The sequence below is a fragment of the Chenopodium quinoa genome, unplaced genomic scaffold, assembly GCF_001683475.1.
Source record: "Chenopodium quinoa cultivar QQ74 unplaced genomic scaffold, ASM168347v1, whole genome shotgun sequence".
Taxonomy (NCBI): domain Eukaryota; kingdom Viridiplantae; phylum Streptophyta; class Magnoliopsida; order Caryophyllales; family Amaranthaceae; genus Chenopodium; species Chenopodium quinoa.
Window position 1 is genome coordinate 19,039 of NW_018743812.1, and position 22,829 is coordinate 41,867.

Below are 22,829 nucleotides of genomic sequence, written 5' to 3' on the forward strand. Positions count from 1 at the left end.
GGGACTGCTATATTTAAATTAGTTTTAAGATGAAACTCTGTTGGGCTTATAAATAACCATACTCGATCAATTGTACGACAGACTTATTACGATTTTCTGACTTAGCTTGTGCCCATCAATTAACACCCAATAAGATAACAAAATCATGTTTATTATATTCTTTTGTAGAATCTTTGATTCCCTTAATTAGGCAAGTACATTGTGTCAAAATAATAATTGAGTTATACTCCGTACAATCTTTTCTTAATTGCATAATTCCCATAATTGATACGGAGTATTTTATCTCAAAATCTTCTATACTAGGCATATATTAATTATAAATATATAGCTTCCAAATTAATAATACTCTCTTTGGTTCTTATTTGCATTCCCTCATAGTCTCATCCATGGCCATGTCGTAAAGTAACTAAAAAAAATTTAAAAGAATAATAATTAAAAAAAAAAACCAGAAAAATAAGGGATGAATGATAATAATAACAATAATAATAAGCACACACACACACAAAAACAAAAAAAAAAAAAAAATGTGGAAAACATAAAAAAAGAGGAAAAAAAAAAAGACTTACAACATCAAACAATCGAGTGAAAACAAGGGTACAAATGAAAAGGAAGAAGAGAAGCAAAGTATTTGTTGTTGTTGGAGAAAGACTAATTAATTTCGACGACGATGATGATGATGAAGAAGAAAAAGAAGAAGCTAACAATTTAAATGAATCCAATTTCTTTTTCTTTTCATTTGAAGTATTATTTGAAGAAGAATAAACAAAGTTTTCCATTTTTTCTGTTTTTTCCTCTTTGTTTGAACAGATAATAATACACTAGGAAGTGTGTAAATATATATACTTATACACCAAAAATATACCATGAGATGTAAATCATGTACTGTAATATGGTTTTAGAAAAAAAAAAATGTAATATGATTTAGAAATGACATACAAAATACTTTGCAGATACTCTTTTTATCTATTTTTAAAGGTGATCGTTTGCGAGCGAGCTTGGGCAAAAAAGCAGGGCAAGCCTAAACTTTTTTTTTTTTTTTTTTTTGTCGAGTGGGTTGAATGTAGCAACACAAATTAAGCCCATTGGGCTGCATGCAAATTTCTCGGAGCACAACTCTATGGCCCCTTCGATTAAAGAGGGTCTTAGGGGCTGCTCCGATTTACTGAAAACAACTGAACTGAATTGATTGGAGTTGAAGTGAACTGAACTGAAATGAATTGTTTATGAGAGAAAGAAATTAGGAACTGAACTGATTTGAGCTTAACTGAATTGAACTGAATTGAAATTAAGCTGAACAGAACAAGTCCTAGTAGTTTTGCATATCTATAATTATATACTACATATTTTATAATAGGAAAATATCCTTAAAATGTGCCATGTGTCCTAATTATTTTCAATTTTATGTTTTTTCTTACAATATAAGATATGTAAAATCCATCTACATAAGGAAAACATTATGTAGTATATTAATTTCGAAAAGAAGATGTCTCTTTATACATATGGTAAAAAAAAAAAAAAAAAAAAAATCTATTTCTACAACTCTACTACTATGTCTTTTTTTTTTTCTTACAAGTTGAATTATCAATGCAATTTTACAATTATATCCTCAAAAATGTAGTAAATTAGCCACTTCCTTTTTCCCACATCTCAACAACTTCCTTGATCTTGGCATTTTGCTTACGAATAGATTTCAAGGTTTGTGGATCATATGGTGGGGGAAGTTTACATGGGCCTTTTTCTGACGGCCCATTTACCATGGTCTGTTTTTTATACGTTGTCTCCAAGCCCATTGGGCTGCATGCAAATTTTTGGGAGCATAACTCAATGGCCCCTTCGGGTACAGTGGGCCTATACCTTAGTAGCTTTGCATATCCATCCAACAAATGAAACATGTAATCATACACATTTTCCATCTTTATTTGATCGAATATGAATTTGCTTCCTTCTTTTCCAATCTCTTGAGCCTGTTTATACATCAATTAATTCAATTTCAGAAATAATTAAAATGATAGTAATAGTGACTTTTAGATAAAAATTGTAATTTTTGGTCCGAATAAATATTATGAACGAAGTAAGACTGTATGAGAATAAGATTACTAACTCCGTAAAAAAAAAATACTAATAAAGTAATTCACTCCACCATAAATAATCTTTCTATTAGGTTTGGACACTTATAATAAAGAATTTAGCAGGGTGTATACCGTGTACTGAGAATGTGAGATAATAATAATGGAGGGTGCTCAAATCACTGGGGTTGAGTGTAACCATTTAAAAATTTTAAGTAACAAGAAGAATTTTGGTTGAAATTCTAAGAATATAAATAGGCCAATTATTTATGGACGGTGTAGACTTTATATTATGAATTTATGATGCATTGTAATTTGGGAGATTATATTAAATGGAGTATTTTAAAAGATGAATTGGCATTTTGTTACTTACCTTGTGAGTGTTGTTGTTGCCCCAATTAACAGCAAATTTGATGGAATGACATAGATTATTAGGGTTTACAGGCCAATAATGCTTCATAGGAATTAAGCTTCTTGTAAAAAATTCATAGTATACAGGGTTTACGAGAAGGGTCATGGAATCACAAGCTAAGATGTATTTCTCACTCACTGACCATGCATTTCCTTCCATATATATCTTGTATCTGCATATAAATCACACAAAATAATTTCTATAATTTTTAAAAAAATAAAAGTCTTAGCAAAAATTAAAATGAAAGACCTACTTATTACCTATGAGTACATTGCTTTGACAAATCAGAGTTCTTAAATCCCTCTGCAACTTCCTTGCCCCAATTCTGCCAATGTACACTGCTTTAATTAGCTGTAGCATGACTATATTATTTGTATGCACGTGTTGCGTATTTCAAATTTCTAAAAACACGTACAATAACTATTTTGAAATAGTTTGTACCAAAAAAAAAAAAGGCCTTATAGGCAATTAAAGTAATAAATAATCTAATCTCCTTCATGATTGGGTTACAATATAGTGATGATGAGTAATTTATGCTTCCCATTAGCCAGCCAATAGTTAATTAAAAAATATCGATTGTATGCAATTCACTTGAATTTTGTATCTTGATCTAAACATTTTCCATAAGCAAAAATGTTTAGCATTGCTTTAAGGGTATGTGATTAGGGGATTTTTATCCACCAATCACCGTCTGACAAGTGGACCAACCAGGTTCCGCCACGTGTCCTTCACGAAGGCCAACAGGAGCTTGCCACGTGTCAGTCACAGATACGTCCTCCACGGACCACTTAAGACACGCCACGTGTCCACCCATGCCAAATGGGACAACCGGCCATCAAGGCCCAATTCAGTCTAGAGGCCCGATCAGCCCTAGGTTTACCTTAAACCTAGAGAGTTGCACGCTTCTCAAGGCTATAAATACTCGATTAATCCTCATTAATCACAGAACAGAAAAGAACCGAATAATTAAGAGATCAAGCAGAGAAGAACAGACTTATTAACAACCGGCTAATCTCGTTAACAACGCAGATTACCAACACTAAGCACTCTCACCTAGAGAGATCTGATTACTTTAATTTTTGTATTGATTACTCCTTAATCAGGTACTAACTTGACCGTTGGAGGCGGAGCTCTCAGGAGTCTCCGTTATTTTGCAGGTACAGGCGTCCGGTTCCAGTCTCGGAATTGTAACTCTCCCGCAGGACATCAGAAAACCCCGAAACATTTGGCGCCGTCTGTGGGGAGAGTACTTCGGAGATGGCATCCAAGTCTGTACCGACTCCAGAAGAGAGGCGTCCCCTAGACGACCCTCAAGTTCAGTCGGACCATGATACCGAAAGTGAATTTGAAGTTGAAACTCATACAGCTCCAGACGGGACCCTAAGGGCCCGACGTACCCGTCATACCGAAGTGAGGGAACGGGAGTATCTTCGAACAGGAAGCGAGCCAGCAGGCGCACCGCTTGCTCGGCAACAGCCGACTGATGGGTCTGCTCCCATCACAAGGAACGAACTCATGACCTTCATGAGGGACTTCAAGGGAGAGATCCAAGAGTTGATCAACAAAAAACCGCCTGCTTCAGTCAAAGAGCAGTCGGCCAAGAAACCTTCCACTTCACTGAAGAGGAAGCCAGTTCAAGGGCGAGAGGCGACTCCCCATCCCAAATACAAGAAGCGGGAGCCGTCTGCTCTTGATTTCACAAAACTCTGTTATCCTACTGGAAATAGAAAACCGGTTCGTCATATTCAGGCGGACGGGTCAAAGCAAACGTTCACAGATGCTCGGCACCTGCTAGAGCAGAAGAAGAATGACCGATTATCAGAGTCGGCTTCTACTTCAAATTTTCAGGACAGTTTGCGAAATGCCTCGATGAGGCCGACTCAGTCGTACCATGAGAGTCAGTCAGGCGGCACCTCCCGTCAGTCCGGCTTTCATAGTGCACAGGCGGTACCAAACTTGCCATTTGTGCCGCAACAACAGTATTTTATGCAGCCACCTCCATTTGGTGGACCTGCAGCAAAAAACGTCCAACCTATGGACTGGCAGCTACGGCTGCTTAGACTTGGTGAACAGCCGTCGGCCTTCTCCAAGGAAATTACTGAAGCCGCTCAGCCGGCCAAAGTAAAAAATATTCTAGTAGGCGCCTATGACGGCACTACTAACCCAGAAGACCATCTGATGGCATTCACCAACCTGATGTACCTTCAAGGGTTGGATGATCCCACTTGGTGCAAGTGTTTCCCAGCGACTCTCAAGGGAATTGCACAGCAATGGTTCGGCAACCTGCCGACTGGTTGTGTAAACAGCTTCAGGACACTTGCTTACTTATTTGCCTCCAACTTCGCTATGAACATCCCTGCGAAGAAAACGACCCTTGATTTGGGAACAATTCAGCAGGGTGAAAAGGAGGGGCTTCGTTCCTACATCAGGCGGTTCAACCTGATGAGAATACAGATTCAAGGGTTACCGGATGAGGTAGCTTATACTGACTTTTTTAGAGGTCTCAAAGACGGGTCTACCTTCAAATTTGATTTAGTTCGAAAAAGGGTAGCGACTCTTCAAGAGGCCTTGATTGAAGCAGAAGCCTATATACAGGCGACTGATCTGTGTACAATGAAACAGTCGGACGGGAAGAGGTTCGACAAAAGAGAGGGACGACAGAAACAGTCGTCCAACAAAGATGAAAAAAGAAAAGAGGTCTGGGCGGCTGATTCCTCTAAACAGCCGGCCCAGAAAAAGAAAAAAGAATTCAAACCATACTCCCCAAAGTATGTGTTTAATAAGGATAACCAGTTTATCCTAAAAGAAATAAAGGGACGGCTCTCAATTGAGAAGCCGCTCCCCATGAAGGGTTCTGCGAGCAACCGGAACCAAGACAAAATCTGTGCTTATCATGATGACATTGGTCATCACACCAATGACTGCATCAGTCTCATGCGGTACCTAGACCGCTTGGCTGATCAAGGTGATCTTGACACTTATGTCAAGAAATCTACGGGGAATACTTCCTCAAAAAAGCAGTCGGCCAAAAAGAATCAACAGGCCGACAGTTCCGATACAGATGATGCAGTCGTCTACACCATTGCAGGCGGCTTCTCAGGAGGCGGCCCCACTATTAGGGGCAACAAAGATAATATAAGGCGGTTAGATGTAAATTCCGTTCACCAAGAACGGCCGTCTAAATATACATTTCCTGAGATTGTCATCACTGAAGAGGATCTAGGAGGAATAAGGGGGCCGCATGACGACCCTCTCGTTATTGAATGTAAAGTGGCCAACCAGAGAGTTGGTCGAATCCTCATAGATACCGGGAGCTCTTCAGATCTCATCAGTAGCAAATGTCTGTCAAAACTGAAATATCAGACGGACTGCATACATCCAGCCTCCCACCCTTTAATAGGTTTTGGAGGAGGAGTCGTCCACCCACTGGGACGAGTAGATCTACCCGTCCGCCTGGGCGAAAAAGGGGAAGGACGACACATGGTAGTCCGGTTCCTAGTGGTAGAGGAACTCTCGGCCTACAACATGATTTTGGGTCGACCAACCCTGAATAATTCCAAGGCTGTTATAATCCCGTCACTTATGCTGCTTAAGTTTGAAAGGGACAATGGAACAGTCGGCTCCCTAAGGGGAGATCAGAGGATGGCCCGAGAGTGCTATCTCTCGGATGTCAAGCCCACTGCTATGGCCACTGGGTCAAGTGGAGAAAAAACAGACCTTGACAATGTCAAGGAAAGTGCGCCTGTTCAAGAAACAGGCGACAGAAAACGAAAGGCGCCCCAGACTGAGTCCGCAAGAAAAGCAAGAAAATAGCAATCATTGGCAGAGGACCGGCCGGATGAGTTCCGCCCTCAGCCGGCTGGTGAGCATGCGGACCTGATTTTAGACGACTCCCATCCTGACCGAACAGTCAAAGTAGGGACGACTGCTCTGAGAAACCTTGGGGACGACTTTCACAACTTGTTGAAAGAATACAAGGACATCTTTGCATTTGAAGTCCATGAAATGCCAGGCATTAGTCCTGATCTGGCAGTACATAAACTCGCTGTGGATCCGAAAAAGAAGCCGGTACGACAAAAGAAACGGAACCATGGTGAAGAAAGAGGTCAGGCGGCAGCCGCCGAAGTCAAAAAATTACTTGATGCAGGGTTCATTCGGCAATGTTACTTCCCAGATTGGGTTGCAAATGTGGTACTTGTTAAAAAGCCGAATGGCACCTGGCGAATGTGTGTAGACTACACAGACTTGAACAAGGCGTGCCCCAAAGACAGTTACCCTCTGCCTAAAATTGATAACCTGGTCGACTCAACAGCCGGCCATGCCTTGATGAGTTTTATGGACGCCTATTCTGGTTTTCATCAAATTCCTTTATGGAAGAAAGATCAGGAGAAGACGGCCTTCGTCACTGATCAGGGATTATACTGTTACACTGTCATGCCGTTTGGTCTTAAGAATGCCCCGGCTACCTTCCAACGAATGATAAACACAGTGTTCTTTGATCAGATTGGGAGAAACGTCGAGGCATACATTGATGATATGATTGTCAAGACTAAACTTCAGAAAGATCATCTGACGGACCTCCGAGAAACTTTCGCCACACTCAGGCGGCACCATGTCATGCTCAATCCCAAGAAATGTGTATTTGGAGTTGAGTCTGGGAAATTCTCGGATTCCTTATCAACCAGAGAGGAATAGAGGCGAACCCTGAGAAGGTACAGGCGGTCATTGACATGCAGTCGCCCCGTACCGTCCGAGAGGTTCAGAAGTTAACAGGTTGTCTGGCGGCCTTGGGAAGATTTCTAAGTCGATCAGGCGACAAATGCCTATACTTTTTCCAGGCAATTAAGAAGAAGGCAAGGTTTGAATGGGGGCCGGATGCTGAGGCCGCCTTCCAGAAATTAAAGGTTCACTTGCATTCCTTGCCGAGGCTGGTCAGCCCTTTGCCCAAAGAAGATCTCTACATGTACCTGGCCGTCTCTGATCATGCGTTAAGCGCTGTGCTCCTTGCTGAAAGGGACGGCTGTCAGCTCCCGGTCTACTTTGTCAGTCACGTACTGAAAAATGCCGAGTTGAGGTATCCCCTAGTGGAGAAATTTGGTCTTGCACTCTTCATGGCTGTTAAAAAATTGAAGCCCTACTTTCTGGCACATGCAGTCGTCGTGTATACCGACCAACCGATCAAGCGGCCCCTTACCACCATGGAGTCCTCCGGACGAATGATCAAATGGGCCATAGAAATGCAGAGTCTCGAAGTTACTTTCGAGCCTAGAAAAGCAGTGAAGGGGCAAGCCTTTGCTGACTTTATTGTAGAGATGACTCGTCCTCCTGACTCTCAAGTTCCAGACCAAGTCTGGAAGGTATATGTGGACGGAAGCTCTACTTCAAACGGTTGTGGAGCAGGCGTCGTATGTCAATCTCCAGAGGGCGACAGGTTCGAGTATGCTCTACGCTTCAGTTTCCAGGCTTCAAACAATGAGGCAGAATATGAAGCTTTACTAGCCGGGATCCGCATGTGTAAGGCGGCAGGGGCAAGGAAAATAGACGCCTGTTCTGATTCACAACTGATAGTAAGTCAGTACAATGGCGAATACGAAGCAACACATCCGGCCATGATCAAGTATTTACAGGCGGTCCGACAAGCAGTCGGCTCCCTTGAGGATTTCCATCTGATCCAAGTGCCGAGATCAGAAAACAACCAGGCAGATGCACTTTCGAAATTAGCATCATCCGCCTCCTCCGATACTCCTCGAACTGTGTTTTGGGAAGTAATGGAGAAGAGAAGCATCGAGGAAAATCCTATTGGAATCCTAGACAGAAGCTCAACCTGGATGGATTCAATCAGGGCATATCTGACAAACGGTGCACTGCCGGATGATCCTCAACAGGCGGCAGCACTGAAAAAACGAGCCTCCTGTTTTGAAATGATACAGGGAGAACTTCACAAGAGGGGGCACCTTCAACCCTTCTTAAAGTGTGTTACTCCTGAAAAGGGACGAGAGATACTAGATGATCTTCACTCTGGTTTCTGTGCTTCCCATATAGGTGGTAGGATGCTTGCTCAAAGGGCAAGGCGGCAGGGCTACTTTTGGCCCACTTTGGAAGCAGATGCAATGGAGATGGTGAAAAAATGTGACAAGTGCCAAAGGTTTGGCAAATTAATTCACCGTCCGGCTACTGACCTCACTACCATTCACAGCCCACTACCGTTTGCTAAGTGGGGCATGGACATTCTGGGTCCATATACGCCTGCTACAGGCGGCAGAAGGTATATACTTGTTGCCGTTGACTACTTCACTAAATGGGTAGAGGCGGAGGCTGTAAAGGGAATCAAGACGAAAGATGTAATTTCATTCATTTGGAAAAACGTCATCACTCGGTTCGGGGTTCCCATGTCTATGGTTTTCGATAATGGTCCCCAATTTGAGACGCCTGTTCTCAAAAGCTGGTTGGGAGACCAAGGAATTGCACATTACTTTGCATCTGTCGGCCGTCCACAAGCAAACGGCCAGGTAGAGGCCTTTAATAAAATCATCTCAGACGGTCTCAAGAAAAAGATTGAACGAGCAGGCGGCCTATGGGCAGATGAACTACCACATGTTCTTTGGGCCATTAGGACGACTGAAAAAGGGGCGACTGGAGAAACTCCCTTCCTCCTAACTTATGGTGCAGAAGCTGTTCTTCCAATAGAACACTACGAGCCGACTCTTCGAGTAATGCTATATGACGAAGAGGCAAACTGGGAAGCTATGCGCCTGGCATTAGACTCACTTCCTGAAAAGAGGGGCAATGCTGTTTTGCGCCATGAGATCTATCGCCTGAGAATGACTAGATCATACAACAAAAAAGTACACAGGCGTCCACTCAAAGTAGGGGACTTTGTACTTAGAAAAATGGAAGCAGTTGGTAGGGCTAATGAGTCTGGCAAACTAACTCCCAACTGGGAAGGACCCTACCGAATCTATGAGGAAGTCAGGGACGGTACCTACCGTCTGGAAACACCAGGCGGACAACCGTTGTCTCGAACCTGGAATGTAGATAACCTTAAAAAATATTTTTTCTGAATGATGTAAAGTAAAGAGCTACTTAATAAAGTTTGCACTTACTATTCAATTTTGTATTACGAGGGGCATGCCGTCTGTACCTTTACAGTCGGCTACTCTCCATTGAGTTTTCACTCTATCTTTAGAGGGGCATGCCGTCTGTTCCTTTACAGTCGGCTACTCTCCATCGAGTATTTTACTCACAATACTTAGCTAAAAAGATTAGGGCCTGGCCGATCCTGTAACTAACAGGCGGCTACCCTTCTTTTACTTAGCACCTACGTTCACCAAGAACTTACCAAGGCCACTGGCCGAATGATCAGACCAGGCGCCTAGTCAACTGATCCAACTTAAAAACTAATCCGACCTGTCCCAACATTATAGCAGGCGTCCGGCGGCATCCATTAGGATGAAATTCGTCGCAGAGAGCAGCTCCCTTTTGGGTGGAACATTGTTCTATAAACTAATTACACGGCACCTATACGACTGTCCCCAAGGGCAACCACGTAGCCGTTTTTGAGACAAAGATAACTCTATCACTAACCAAACCAATGGTAGCAGTTGACATCTGAGTCAGATAACCGCCTGTATTACTTGGGATAAATGCAGGGGGTACCTATTGAGTTAATAGCCAACAAACATTGGCGAATCAAGGGGTCTAGCCGGCATACGCCGCCTGGTACCTCTACTTCTCAAACAAAAGTGACGGCGACTGAGTAACTCCAAAGTTAACTCATAGTCACTCCTTAGAATTTGGTATGGAACCTAAAAGGTTTGAGTCGTCCGCCTGTTTTAAACAAACAAGGGCACTCGAACCCCTATTCCTACTGGATAACCTATTGAGTTAATAGCCAACAAACATTGGTGAATCAAGGGGTCTAGCCGGCCTACGCCGCCTGATACCTTTACTACTCAATCAAGATTGTGACAAAGACTAAATAACTCCTATGTTAACTTAATAGTCATTCAAACTTAGTATGGAGCCTAAAAGGTATGAGTCGTCCACTTGTTTTTAAACAAAGGCTCTCAACCAAAACTCTTGCTAGGTTAACAAATAACGAGTTAAAATCCAACATTGGCAATAAAGGGAAACAACCGGTACCCGCCGCTTGTTTTCCTACTAAATTCCTTGGCTACTAGGTAATTCTATTTACTTGGTCAAATTGAATAAAGAGTTCGAATACCGATTGATTAAATGGCCGACTGATCATCTATCCTAGAAACAGACAACCAGTCGTCCAGGGGCATAGGCGGCATACTTACTATTTGTACCTGTCTTAAGGTTCGGCCATACACAACAGTCGGTCAAGTGAGCAAATTTCAAATACTTAGACAAATTTGAACAAAAACAAAAAATTTGATTAAAATGAGCCGGCCATAAAAGACCAGCAGAATATTCAAAACCCCGGCCCCCTGGCCGGGTAATTACAAAGCAAACGGCACGCAGGCCGTGAAAAGAAAAAAATACTTAAAGCTTAAGAAGGGGGCAGTTCAGTATCAGCAGCAGCCGCCTGGTCAGCACTCTTCTTGCTGGACTCGGCCTTAGCTGCATCATCTTTTGATGCCTTACCCCCAAGTGGCACAAGCGCCACAACCGGCTCTTCCTCCTCCAACGCAACGTCCAACGCCTCTTCTTCAGCAGCCGCCAGGATCTGTTGATTATATATTTCCGAACACTGGCGGTACGTTCTCTCCCATGAGGCAAAGTCGGCACTAGGGAACAGTCGTTCCCAGGTCATGCGTTGGATTTGGGCGGAGTCTTCCACCATCTCCCGGACGAGCTCTTGTTTCTCTTGCTTGGCCTTGTCCGAGAGCTCTTGGGTAAGACTCTTCTCCTGGTTCACCAGGCGTTCTTTTACGTTAGCCAAGGATTTCTCCATGGCTTCGTAAGAGTGCATTTTTTGGCGAAGGGGTTTCAGCTCGGCTTTAAGTTTGGTGACGGTCCCCTCCAGCTCGTCAACCTTCTTTTGGGCCGTCTCTAGCTGAGCCCGAACAGCGGCGGTCGCCTGCGCCTGATAATAAAGAAGATCAAGGGTCAGTACTTCGTTTTGGGCAATTTGAAACATTGCCTTATCACAGCTGGAGGCGGCCATAGCCTTTGCGGCCTTTACCTCTTTGTTTTTCCGATCAATCGGCTTGCGAAGGCTGTTGACTCGGAGCAGGGCCTAAGTACAAAGAAAAACAGGCGTCAGTTTCCAATCAAAAGAGTTAACAGGCGTCCTGGAACTCAAAAGCTCAAAAAGGTGCTAAGTATACCTCAGCTAGGATCCCCGAAATTCCATCGAGGTCAAGGGTGCCGGCACCCTTGACCGCCTCCCTGTCAGATGGAGGAACTACTTTAACCATTGACTTGGCTACCTCAACCAAGTCAAGTCCCTGGGGGCCGGCTGCATTAAGCGAAAGGAAAAAACAAGTTAGACCTAATCAAGAAGGAAGCAAGGGTGAGTTTTTACAAGCAAATGTCCATACATCTAGGCGGCCCCGCCTGGGTTTTTGAAGAGGTGGCCGGCTGCTTCTCAGCCGCCACTGTTTTCCTGGAAGACCCAGGAGAGCTTGCAACAGTCGTCCTCCGGGCCTTGGGGTCCGGCTGTTGCGAGGAAGAAGCCCTTGGAGTGCCAGACTGAAAACAAAAAAGAGTTAGTATATGCATAATACAACTAAAAGGAGAAGAGTTTTCAAAGCTTACCAAGGGTGCCTCCTTGCTGGGGGAGTCGGCATACGACTGCTTCATTAGCGAGACCCGCAGCATGGCCGCCGCAGTCTTAGATGCTGTTATTTTACTCATGGCGTCGGCTGAAAGAAATAAACAGCAAAGTTAGTAAAAATCCCAAGTAAACAAGGCGTGAAAAAACAGAGTATTCGTCAGGCCGGCTACCTCTAGAGCACCGACTGCCGAGGCCACAGGCGGCCAAGAAGTACTCGTCATAGAGCCACTTGAAGTTCGGGACGCAGTTTAGGGGTACTTGCTCTCGTACCCCTGAAGTAGAGTTCACCCTAGTCTCTACTTTGAAGAGTCCTTTGTCTAGGATCTCTTTTTTAGCTTTTGGGGGAACAGGCGGCATGCTGCGGCCGCCTGCGAGAAGAGGCGGATCCCTGTTCCACTTGTTAAAGCGTTTGTTCAGCTCCGTGTCTGAACTCTCGATAATAAGGAAGGTGTTCCGCCAATCCTTCCATTTGTTTGCCTTACCTCTCGTCATGAGGTAACCCCTATGGCTTGTCAATTGATACCAGCCGGTACCTCCCGACTTAGGGGTCCGGCTGAGATAGTTCATGTGGGCGAAAGCCTCAAAACTTGGCTCCACCCCGTTCAGTTCGCACCCGGCCACATAGCCGAGTACGTTTACCCAAGAGTTGGGGGCTAACTGCCATAACCCCAGATCATACCCATCTAAAATCCGCTGAACAGCCGGATGTAATGGGAAGCGCAGTCCAGCTTTGATGGCCGCCACATAGCAGCCAAAGCAGCCGTCACCATAGCTGGTACCAGCCGGCCAGACGACAGTATCTTCTGGATCCGGCACAAACAGTAAGTACTCCGGGCCCATTTTGTGGTTAGCAATAAAGCTCGCCACGTTGTCTCGCATTGTTGCGATCCGGCCCCGGGGCACCCTGCAGTAGTAGGGGGCGTTTTCCTCTCTGTAAGAGGCGGACGGCTCTGCCCAATTATCCCCCTTCTCCACTGCATGAGAACTTCTCGCCTCTTGTAGGCGGCTATGTTTTTCTTCTGAGCCAGAAGAACTATGGTCAGAAGAGCTGGAATCGGACTCGTCCCCTGACGAGTCCGAAGAGGACGACTCCTCCCCTCTCCTAGAGGGGCCCGCCTCCTCTCCCTTAGAAGGAGCAGAAGGAAAATTAGACATGTCCACGGTTAGATGGGAAGGGAACACCTTGGTCCCTCTCTCAGAACTGTCAGCTTGACAGTCGCCTCGTTCTACATCTGGCGCCTGGTCAGATGTTTCACTAAGGAGCACCCTTTGGGAGGAGCCGTCTGAGTTTGATATCATAGCAGTCTTTTTTGTTCTGGCCATCACGTTCTGCATAGACACAGATTCAGTCGGACTTTGTATAAAGGGCAAAGATGGGTCCAGAAAAGGGCAGGCGGCACTCCTAGTCCTAGATTCAGCCGTCCCCGGTGACCGGCTGATCACTAACTTAGGGCGTGTCGTGTGCTTCCATGGTGCCATTTCAAAAAATAAAAAGAAAATTAAGAGTAAGAGAACTGAGTTACCTGAACGGGTGACGGTTGATGAAGTCCTGGAAGTTCGGGTCAGTCGGCTTGTCAGAACAGGCGGTAGGCAGAAAAAGTCCGAAAATGTCAGAGCAAGTTCAGGGGTCCGAATGTTCTCACAAAAGTTCTCAAATGTGAAAATGACCGAAGTCAGCACTTCCTTTTATAGGCAAAATGAGAAGGCGAAGGGTCGCTTCCGAATTCAAATTTGGGCGGGAGAATCTCTCGGCCGTCTGCAAGGTGACACCTGTAACGGGCCGTCGCCTGTCACCGTGCGACACCTGTCACAGGCGACACGTGACCAGTCGCGTGCCACCTGTGAGGGGCAAATGATTAGGGGATTTTTATCCACCAATCACCGTCTGACAAGTGGACCAACCAGGTTCCGCCACGTGTCCTTCACGAAGGCCAACAGGAGCTTGCCACGTGTCAGTCACAGATACGTCCTCCACGGACCACTTAAGACACGCCACGTGTCCACCCATGCCAAATGGGACAACCGGCCATCAAGGCCCAATTCAGTCTAGAGGCCCGATCAGCCCTAGGTTTACCTTAAACCTAGAGAGTTGCACGCTTCTCAAGGCTATAAATACTCGATTAATCCTCATTAATCACAGAACAGAAAAGAACCGAATAATTAAGAGATCAAGCAGAGAAGAACAGACTTATTAACAACCGGCTAATCTCGTTAACAACGCAGATTACCAACACTAAGCACTCTCACCTAGAGAGATCTGATTACTTTAATTTTTGTATTGATTACTCCTTAATCAGGTACTAACTTGACCGTTGGAGGCGGAGCTCTCAGGAGTCTCCGTTATTTTGCAGGTACAGGCGTCCGGTTCCAGTCTCGGAATTGTAACTCTCCCGCAGGACATCAGAAAACCCCGAAACAGTATGCAATGCAACAAATTAAATCTTAGATTGTAATACCTGGTTAACAATTTCAGCGTTCCAATCCTTTATAGAATTGCATTTCCCTAGCTTCTGTCTTGGACCAGTATGCAAGTTACCTTTCCAAAAAGCATAGGGCTCCCTAGAAGTCCAGTTTTTCATCGCGTTACCTTCTTTGAAATCTTTCTCCAAAGGAATCCATGGCTTTATATTAATATCCGGCCTGAAACAATGCAAAATAAAGACATAATTTACATATATATGATCACACAATAAAAGAGCCGTCCATGATATATATTGCTAGACATATGTCATATGATTTTTTACATAATTGTTCTTATCATGCGCATGCCAATGTTGTTATAGCATGCAACGTGCAACATATGTAACATCTCTCGAAACTAAATATATTCAAAAAGATTATTGATGAACAATTACCATCCCCAAAAAGACCAATCGGGAAAGACCGATATCAAACGTGGAATCATCCCCACGATAATGAAATTGTGGAGGTGCAAAGGCGGCTTTTCTTCCTTTATATTTGTCTTTCTTGATGGATGCTTGATCATGGCATTGAAACACCAAATCTAGGTCAGGTAATCTACCAGGGTACAACTTAAGGAGTTGCAATATAGCCCAAAATGTATACGTATCCCTTGTTTGGAACGCCTTTGCATATCTCTTTACATAGGCTGTGCCATTCACAATAACAAGTCGAAAATGAGTATCTTTTAGACTCTCCACCATTTCTCTTGTAATCCCTTTCTTCTTCCATGTCTTTAAGTCTTCGTGTATCCATCGAAAGTACTCGGGGCATGTTTCGTTCGATGTAAAGGTGTGATTGAATGTAGGAGGGTAGTTTACCGGGCATGTTATAGTCATGTTGCTTGAGGTGCAGTTGAGAAGATACTCATCTCTCTTTGGGTACTCATGTTTGTTACGGTTTGAGAACATTGAGAAGGTGAATGACCCTGAGCTGCTTGCTAAAGTTGACTGAGAAAAATGCATCAAAAAAAATATGGCTTAGTATTCTTGGTTGATTAACATTATTACACAATAAAATAAAATAAAAAATTTTGTTTAGCGTTATGTGTAAGGTAAGTTATATTTGGAATATTAATTTAGAGACTTGTTATAAACACAATTCTTAAAAAACTGACAAGTATCCGTACATTGATTGATATTCTATCTACAATAGAAATGCATCGAGATTTTATATGACATATGACTACCATACATGTTTCATCATTCAAGTCTAGCTAGCAAATATAAAAATTTCATTATTAGACGTATAGAAATGATATTGAAGATTTCATAATCTATAATCCTAACGACTCCATAGTCTACCCCTATTTTCTATCCTAAGTCGTATGAACTTTTTTTTTTGGACACAAGGATTACGTAGAACTGGTTATTGTATAAGGTAACCTGATGGGGTAAAAAGGTTTTTATTAAAAATGGACAAATTCATTATTGGACAAGGTTAATACAATAAGCTAAGGCCAAAATGTTAGCTTAATTAGATACAAAAAAGAAAGTAGATTCAAGCACAAAAAAGTGACAAAATTTCCTGTTTATTGGCCTATCTGTTATTGACCCACTGGCCTCTATTTATTAACCTACGAGGCTACGATCCATATTTAACCCAATTAAAAGTGACCATATTTTGACATGACCCACACCCACAATTACCAAGCCTAGTCCTAAGGCAGGCAATCCACCACGTACTAGTAAGTTATAGGTTACTTTACAATATAATTTCAAAGGTTTTGATTGGAAATTTCCTTACAAATCAACCAATTGAATTCATCGAAGGAGTCACTTATATACGAGAAAATAATCAAAACCATTACTATCTGATTTGAAAGAGCTAATTTAAGAGTTTATATCAAACATTACTTGATCGATTTGTCTATTGCTCAAAAGTTGACTTGGTAGCACTTGCTATCCAATATCTATAATCGCATATTTTGATTATTAAGTAATATTCTCTTTACTTAATATTTATCGAACTTAAATCATTTAAATGTACTTAAATTATTTTTATTTTATAGTGATTAAAACTATTTTTATCAATTCTCTTTTATATTTGATCCTTAAAATTACAAATTTTACCAAAATATGGAACTTACATCACCACGCTATTAAAATATTTCTCTAAATTTGAATTCACTAAAACCAACTTTGCATATGAAATCATGAACACCGCAACATTTCAATATCACCGACTATGTTAGAGATTGCTAGTAATATGTCAAGGAAACTATGTATCTATGTCATTAATGGGTGACTATTGTCTCATTGTGAATTGTGGCGGGTGCCAAAAACTGACTCGACTGACTTGAGGAAAAAAAATCCAATCTAGATTTCTGACTTAGCTTGTATGGACCTTACGAATTAGTATGGTTAGACTTTGAAATAAATCGATTTAATCCGATCTTACCGAATTCGTCCCAATTACCCAAATTGACACCTTTATTAGCTTGTAACTCTTGTAAGTAACTTATTGTCCTGTTACAAATGCTCCGTGTCTAATTTAGTACAGAGTAAGTTACAGCCTTTACAAGACAATAAGAATTAGCCCATATGCTTTAACTTTTAAGAAAGCTCAAAAACTGCCTATTTGTCAATACCAATTAAACAAGTTAAACCTATATTATTACCCCCATTAAAGCCCACCGTACCACGAAAAACCAAATTTTCAAAAGTTGTCTACACCCCACCCAAAAAGGAGAGGAAAAAAAAAAAGAAAGCAAGTTATGTATCAAAGTACAAGAATCATGATCATATGAAATTACTCAAGAAAATAAAAAACATACAAGTTATAAACAAGGTAAGAATAATCACTAATACAACAATTATGAACATAATCAAGTCACACCATGCATAATATAATTCATGAATCATCATTTATCATGGTAATAACTTTTAAATTAAACATTAAATTCAATAATCATAAACATATAAACTACCAAAATTAAATGAATTGATTAAAAACTCAAAGGAAAAAAGAACAGAGGAAAGAAGAAAATGAGTAAAACAACATGGACTTACAATATCAGACCATCGAGTCAAAACAAGGGTACATATGAAAAGGAAGGAGAGAAGCAAAGAAGCTGTTGTTGCGGAAAATCTATTTGATTTCGACGACGACGATGAAGAAAAAGAACAAACTTGCAATTTGAATGAATCCCATAATTTTTTCATACTATTTGAGTTATTGTTTGAAGAGGAAGAAGTAGAATCTTCCATCTTCTCTATTTTTATTTTTTCTTTGTTTGAACAGTTGGTAATTCATGCACCAAGAAATGTGTAAACTTATATATATACACCATATTATACTATATGATGTAATATGGACTATATGGTTGATTAATGACATAGATAATTTGATAATAAAAACAATAATACTAATAATATTATTGTTAAATTAGTGAGGTTGAATTTTCTTGGGAGTGAAAGAAAAAAGAAAGGTTTAGTCGTCATAACTGATAAGGTACGGGGAATGGGGATACTACTAGTTAAAAGTTAGTCTTACGTTTGACATTAACGTGTGGAATATTCAAGATTTTTCTTATTTATTTATTTTATTCTTTGTTTTAATGGCAAGAAAAAGCTCCAATTTATTATCTTTATTAATATTACCTAATTATCATACTTTATCATATAATTATTCATGTTCATAAATGATTTTAATTTATTGGGTTGAATATGATATCACGTGTAGTTATTAATATTAATATTATTATTATTATTATTATTATTATTATTATTATATGTTACTCTAATTTATTTTGAATAATAACAAGATTACCTAACGTGTAGTATATTGAGCTTTTGGGTCTAGGGTCTTAAACTCTTGATAACCCAAGTGAATTTCAATGAGGTAAAAGCTTTTTAGAAGTGACTATTTCAAAATTTGTATTCTTGTATTAATGGAAATTAAACGACCAAGCAAAGCTCGAATTCACTAATATATTTCTTAATATGAATGGTTTTACGGTGTATTTAGAGGCAGAATATAATGAAAAGTAGGTTAAATTTAGTTTAAATCTTATATGTCATTTAAAGACTTTTATCAACTAATTAGCTAACATCTATATTAAATTTCTCTCTTAAAATGTAAAAGTTATACATTAGGACTTTCTCGTCACGTCTTAGGGAGTTGGGGGTAAACCTTTGCACCGAGACCTCCGAAAAGTAACGGCTTTATTACGTCTTGCTCCCTGACCTCAGACATTTGTTTTCTAGCACATACTCCGTATTATACACTGTGTAGACCAAACTAAATAAACTTTGGAGATCACATAAATTAAACTTTACAATGTACATTGATTTGGCTGAAGATACCCTTGAAAATATGGATCCTTAACCTTATAGTGTATCTTGTACTTTAAAAAGAAATTGTTTACATGTTTTAAAGCCAATCAATTATAAAGTACCCCAGATTTAGCCTCGAGCTAAATGATGTGATAAGCCAAAGATATGATTAATTAAGATTAGATTATTTTTAGAACATTAACAAGATTTGACTTGAACCAACTAAGGAATTTGGTCGTTTATGCATAAGCAGGTCATTAGGAGACTAAATAAAATTAATTAATTATTTATTATTAAGCAAACGAGCTGGTTGCTGATTTGCTTTTAGCTTAACTTCAATTCTTTTATTCTCTCAAGTCTGAATGTTGCACAAACAGACCAAACTAGTTCTATTTGGAATTTGGTAATTCCTTATTATTTAACGTGAAGATAAGATTAGTTAGGGATAAGCACTCCGCCCAATGATACATCCCACTGGAGCAAGAGAATATTGTATAGACTAACTTATAAGATTTTGATCTAGTGATTAAGACTGATGGTACCTGTACAATAAATCACGAGTTCAGATTAAATCTCCTACCATGATCAAACTATGTTATCTAATTTGCGTCGATTTCGACACCATGTTAACTAATAAGAAATGGACGAAATATTATGACACAAATATTCCAATCAAAACAACAAAAAGTAGTTTACATGGCTCAATAAGTCGCTCGATGGAATGCGAAGGGTAATGATGAACTAGTTTGTTTGAACTCGTTCCCCAAAGTATAACTACTTTGACGGATTTTGATTTGCAATTATAATTCCCGCTCTTCTTGTTTCAAAAAAAAAAAAAATACGAGACACAATCTATTTAAAAGTACACAAGGAGTACAAACAAGTTGTCACTAACAAAAAAAAAAAAACTGTTACTCCGTATATATTCATTGTCTGAAGATCTGAAGCTCTTTGATCCCCTTTCAATTGAAATGTAACCATATTCCATTTTTTCTTTCTTTCTTTTTTTTTTTTTTTTTTTCTTTTTCCATTTTATAACAACATTTTAAGCTTAATTAGGTTAATCTGCCATGCAAAGTTGGAGCCTGAATATGTCGTCAACTTAACAAATCCTTCTAGGAGGCGTACATGTACGTGTTTCCTTTTGTTGCTAGACTTTGGCCAAGGTTGTAACGTTTGTTGGTGCATATTAATTCCTACCACCACCACCTCCTCCTCCTCCTCCTCCTGCGCGTCCATTTTCTTAATATCTGTTTCGCCTTAACCTCATAAATCTTCGCTAGAACTCCCCTGTGCCACCCACCCATCCACGCGCCTTCTTACACTATCTTGTTTTTCTAAGAAAGCCTTAATAACTTGAGGTGCTTGAGGAGGTTCTAATATACATGGGTTTGTATTAGAAGGACCCTTAACCATATTGTCTAGTCTAAACTGCTTTTGTAGCCCTTCTTGAAGGCAAGCCATTTCCTCCGAGCACGTTTCATTAACTCCTGGTGGCACAGTTGGTTTATACCTTAAAAGTTTCGCGTACTCATTCAGCAAATGAAACATATAGTCGTAGACATTTTCCATGGTTAATTGTTCTTGAACGAATTTGCTGCCCGCTTTTCCAATCTTTTGTGCCTGTTGATTACATAAACAAAGACGAATACAGTGAATTATCGGTGTATGAACACAAGACCATGTTACTAAAATTTAGAAATCTGTAACATTTTACCTTTTCTTTATGCTTGTTACCCCAATCAACAGCAAACTTCAGGGACTTGCATAAGTTCTCAGGATTAGGATTAATAGGCCAAAAATGCTTCATGGGTATTAAGCTTCTTGTAAAAAATTCGTACCACTTAGGTGTTACAAGGAGTGCTAGAGAATTACATGCTAGAATATATTTCTCACTGACAGACCACGCGATTCCTTCAATATAGATCTTGTACCTTTTCAAGAAAAAATAAATTACAATAAGAACTTGCATAGTGCACAGTTCTGTTTAGGAGATTAACCAATCAGACTTTTACTCCGTATATAATCACTACAAGAAACAGAGAAAATCGCGGCCTAGTATGATTACCAACCTATGGACACATTGGTCAGCTAAATTTGATGACTTGAACCCAAGCTTAGTTTCTTGCTCCCAATCCTGCAAGTGCCAAATAATTAGTCCATATGATCACATAAACTTAAGTAAATTATTGTAAAAACGTCGTGTGTAGGCTATTAGGCTACGACGATTTACTTAGGATTGGTGTTACCTGAGTAGCAATCTGAGTTTTCCACTGGTCAGTAGAATTGCACTGAAGAAGCTTAATTCTGTCACCCATATCAGCATTCCCTTTCCAAAAGGCAAAAGGTAACCTATTCATCCATGGAACTCTATTGTTTCCTTCTGCTAAATCCTTCTTCAATCCTTCCCAACCCTTTATATTAATTTCTGGCCTGTTAAGGAACAAACATATGCGATTATATACTTCTTATGATAAGTCTAGCTTAGAGTAATCAAGTATGGCCTAGTCTGATTAGAGCAGCCTAACTGCGGCCTGGCTCATGATCAGCTCTAATATGCTTACGAAAATAGAACGTGTTTATATTTCTTAAAATAAGGTTCTTAGCTTCTTACCAGCCCCAAAAAGACCAGTCAGGAAACACTATATCAAGAGTATCATCATCTCCACAATAGTGAAACAAAGGAGGAGCATTTGATTCATGTCCGGTGTAGTTACTCTTGCGAACCACAGGAACATCCCCTGCCTCGAACATGATATCCAAGTCCGGTAGCTTCCCTGGATAAAGTCTTAGAAGCTGCAGTATTCCCCAAATGGTAAAAACATCCCTTGTTTGATAAGTATCTCTGTATTTTTCCCAATATACCTTACCATTAACCACAACTAGTCTAAAAAACGCGAATTCTTTAGCTGCTTCAACCATGTCCTTAGTGATGCCGGTGTCTCTCCAAGGCCGGAGGTCTTCGTGGATCCATTTGAAGTACTCGGGGCATGTTCGGGTTGATGGGTTAGTAGGGTTGAATGTGGTTGGGTAGTAATTGGAAGGGCATGTTTGGGTGGCATTGATCATTTCAGGGGTGCATTGTAAAGGGAATTCTGTTTTTTTTAAAGGGTGAGATTGTGTTACAGTTATTTGTTTGGAGCCTGGGAGTGCTTTTCTGATTAATCTTGTTGCTGAAATTGATGGCTGCGCAATTAGAAATGAAGAATTAGTTTCGTTTTAAAACAATCTTAGTATTGTTTCATAATTATAGCATAATCGAACACCCAATGTTCCTATAGTCCTTTTAGGACGGGAATCTCTTTAAAGGTATTGGGGTAATGTTAATGTTGAGATAGAAATGTGAGAATGTCAACAAATAAATAACAAGCACATACGTTTCCTTACACAATTACTCTCTAGAACAAAAGCCAAAAAGGGATTAACCATTTCATCACGATTACTTAATCACAAATTACAATCAAGCTATGAAGTTTCAAAGATTAATTCTAATTTCCTAAAATCAGTCATAAATTACATAATATGTCATGCTCTTGATGAAATTTCTTCAAAGTTGAAGAACACAACAATGAATATGATATCGAAAAATAGGGATCAAAGACTTACAACGGTCATGTACCGGGTTCCAACGAAGGCACCAACGAGGAGGATGGCATAAAACAGGATTACAGTTGAAGCCCTTCGCTTGAAAGGCCTTGTTATGGCTTCTAACAATTGAGAATGCATCTTGAGTTGTATACATTGACCATATTATTGGCAATGTATGGTGTGGAAATAGAAAAGACCAAAAGAAAAGAGAAAAAAACGTATTTTCTTGTTGGAAAAAGAAATGAAAATTGTAGAAAAGAAGCGCAATTTTCTCTGTCAAA

At 40.6% G+C, this 22,829-nt stretch overlaps 1 protein-coding gene and 1 pseudogene across 1 annotated transcript; both read right to left on the minus strand.

Moving 5' to 3' along the window:
* Nucleotides 1–1,443: 1,443 nt before the first annotated feature.
* Nucleotides 1,444–17,993, minus strand: LOC110685308 (annotated as a pseudogene).
* Nucleotides 17,994–19,389: 1,396 nt separating this feature from the next.
* LOC110685301 (O-glucosyltransferase rumi-like) lies at nt 19,390–22,393 on the minus strand. Its single transcript, XM_021861787.1, has 5 exons — nt 21,575–22,393; nt 21,210–21,393; nt 21,033–21,097; nt 20,678–20,894; nt 19,390–20,583 (listed from the first exon to the last, which is right to left on the minus strand). Exons 1-5 carry the CDS (start codon nt 22,027–22,029, stop codon nt 20,227–20,229), a joined length of 1,278 nt encoding a protein of 425 aa, XP_021717479.1. The 5' UTR covers nt 22,030–22,393; the 3' UTR covers nt 19,390–20,226.
* Nucleotides 22,394–22,829: the final 436 nt, after the last annotated feature.

Excerpts from the sequence above, each read along its gene's own strand:
- LOC110685301 (XM_021861787.1), bottom strand. The coding sequence starts at position 22,029 with ATGATCAATGCCACCCAAACATGCCCTTCCAATTACTACCCAACCACA. Across the intron at positions 21,098-21,209 it reads AAACTCAGATTGCTACTCAG|GATTGGGAGCAAGAAACTAA; the intron begins GTAACACCAATC and ends TGGCACTTGCAG. Across the intron at positions 20,895-21,032 it reads GCTGACCAATGTGTCCATAG|GTACAAGATCTATATTGAAG; the intron begins GTTGGTAATCAT and ends TTTCTTGAAAAG.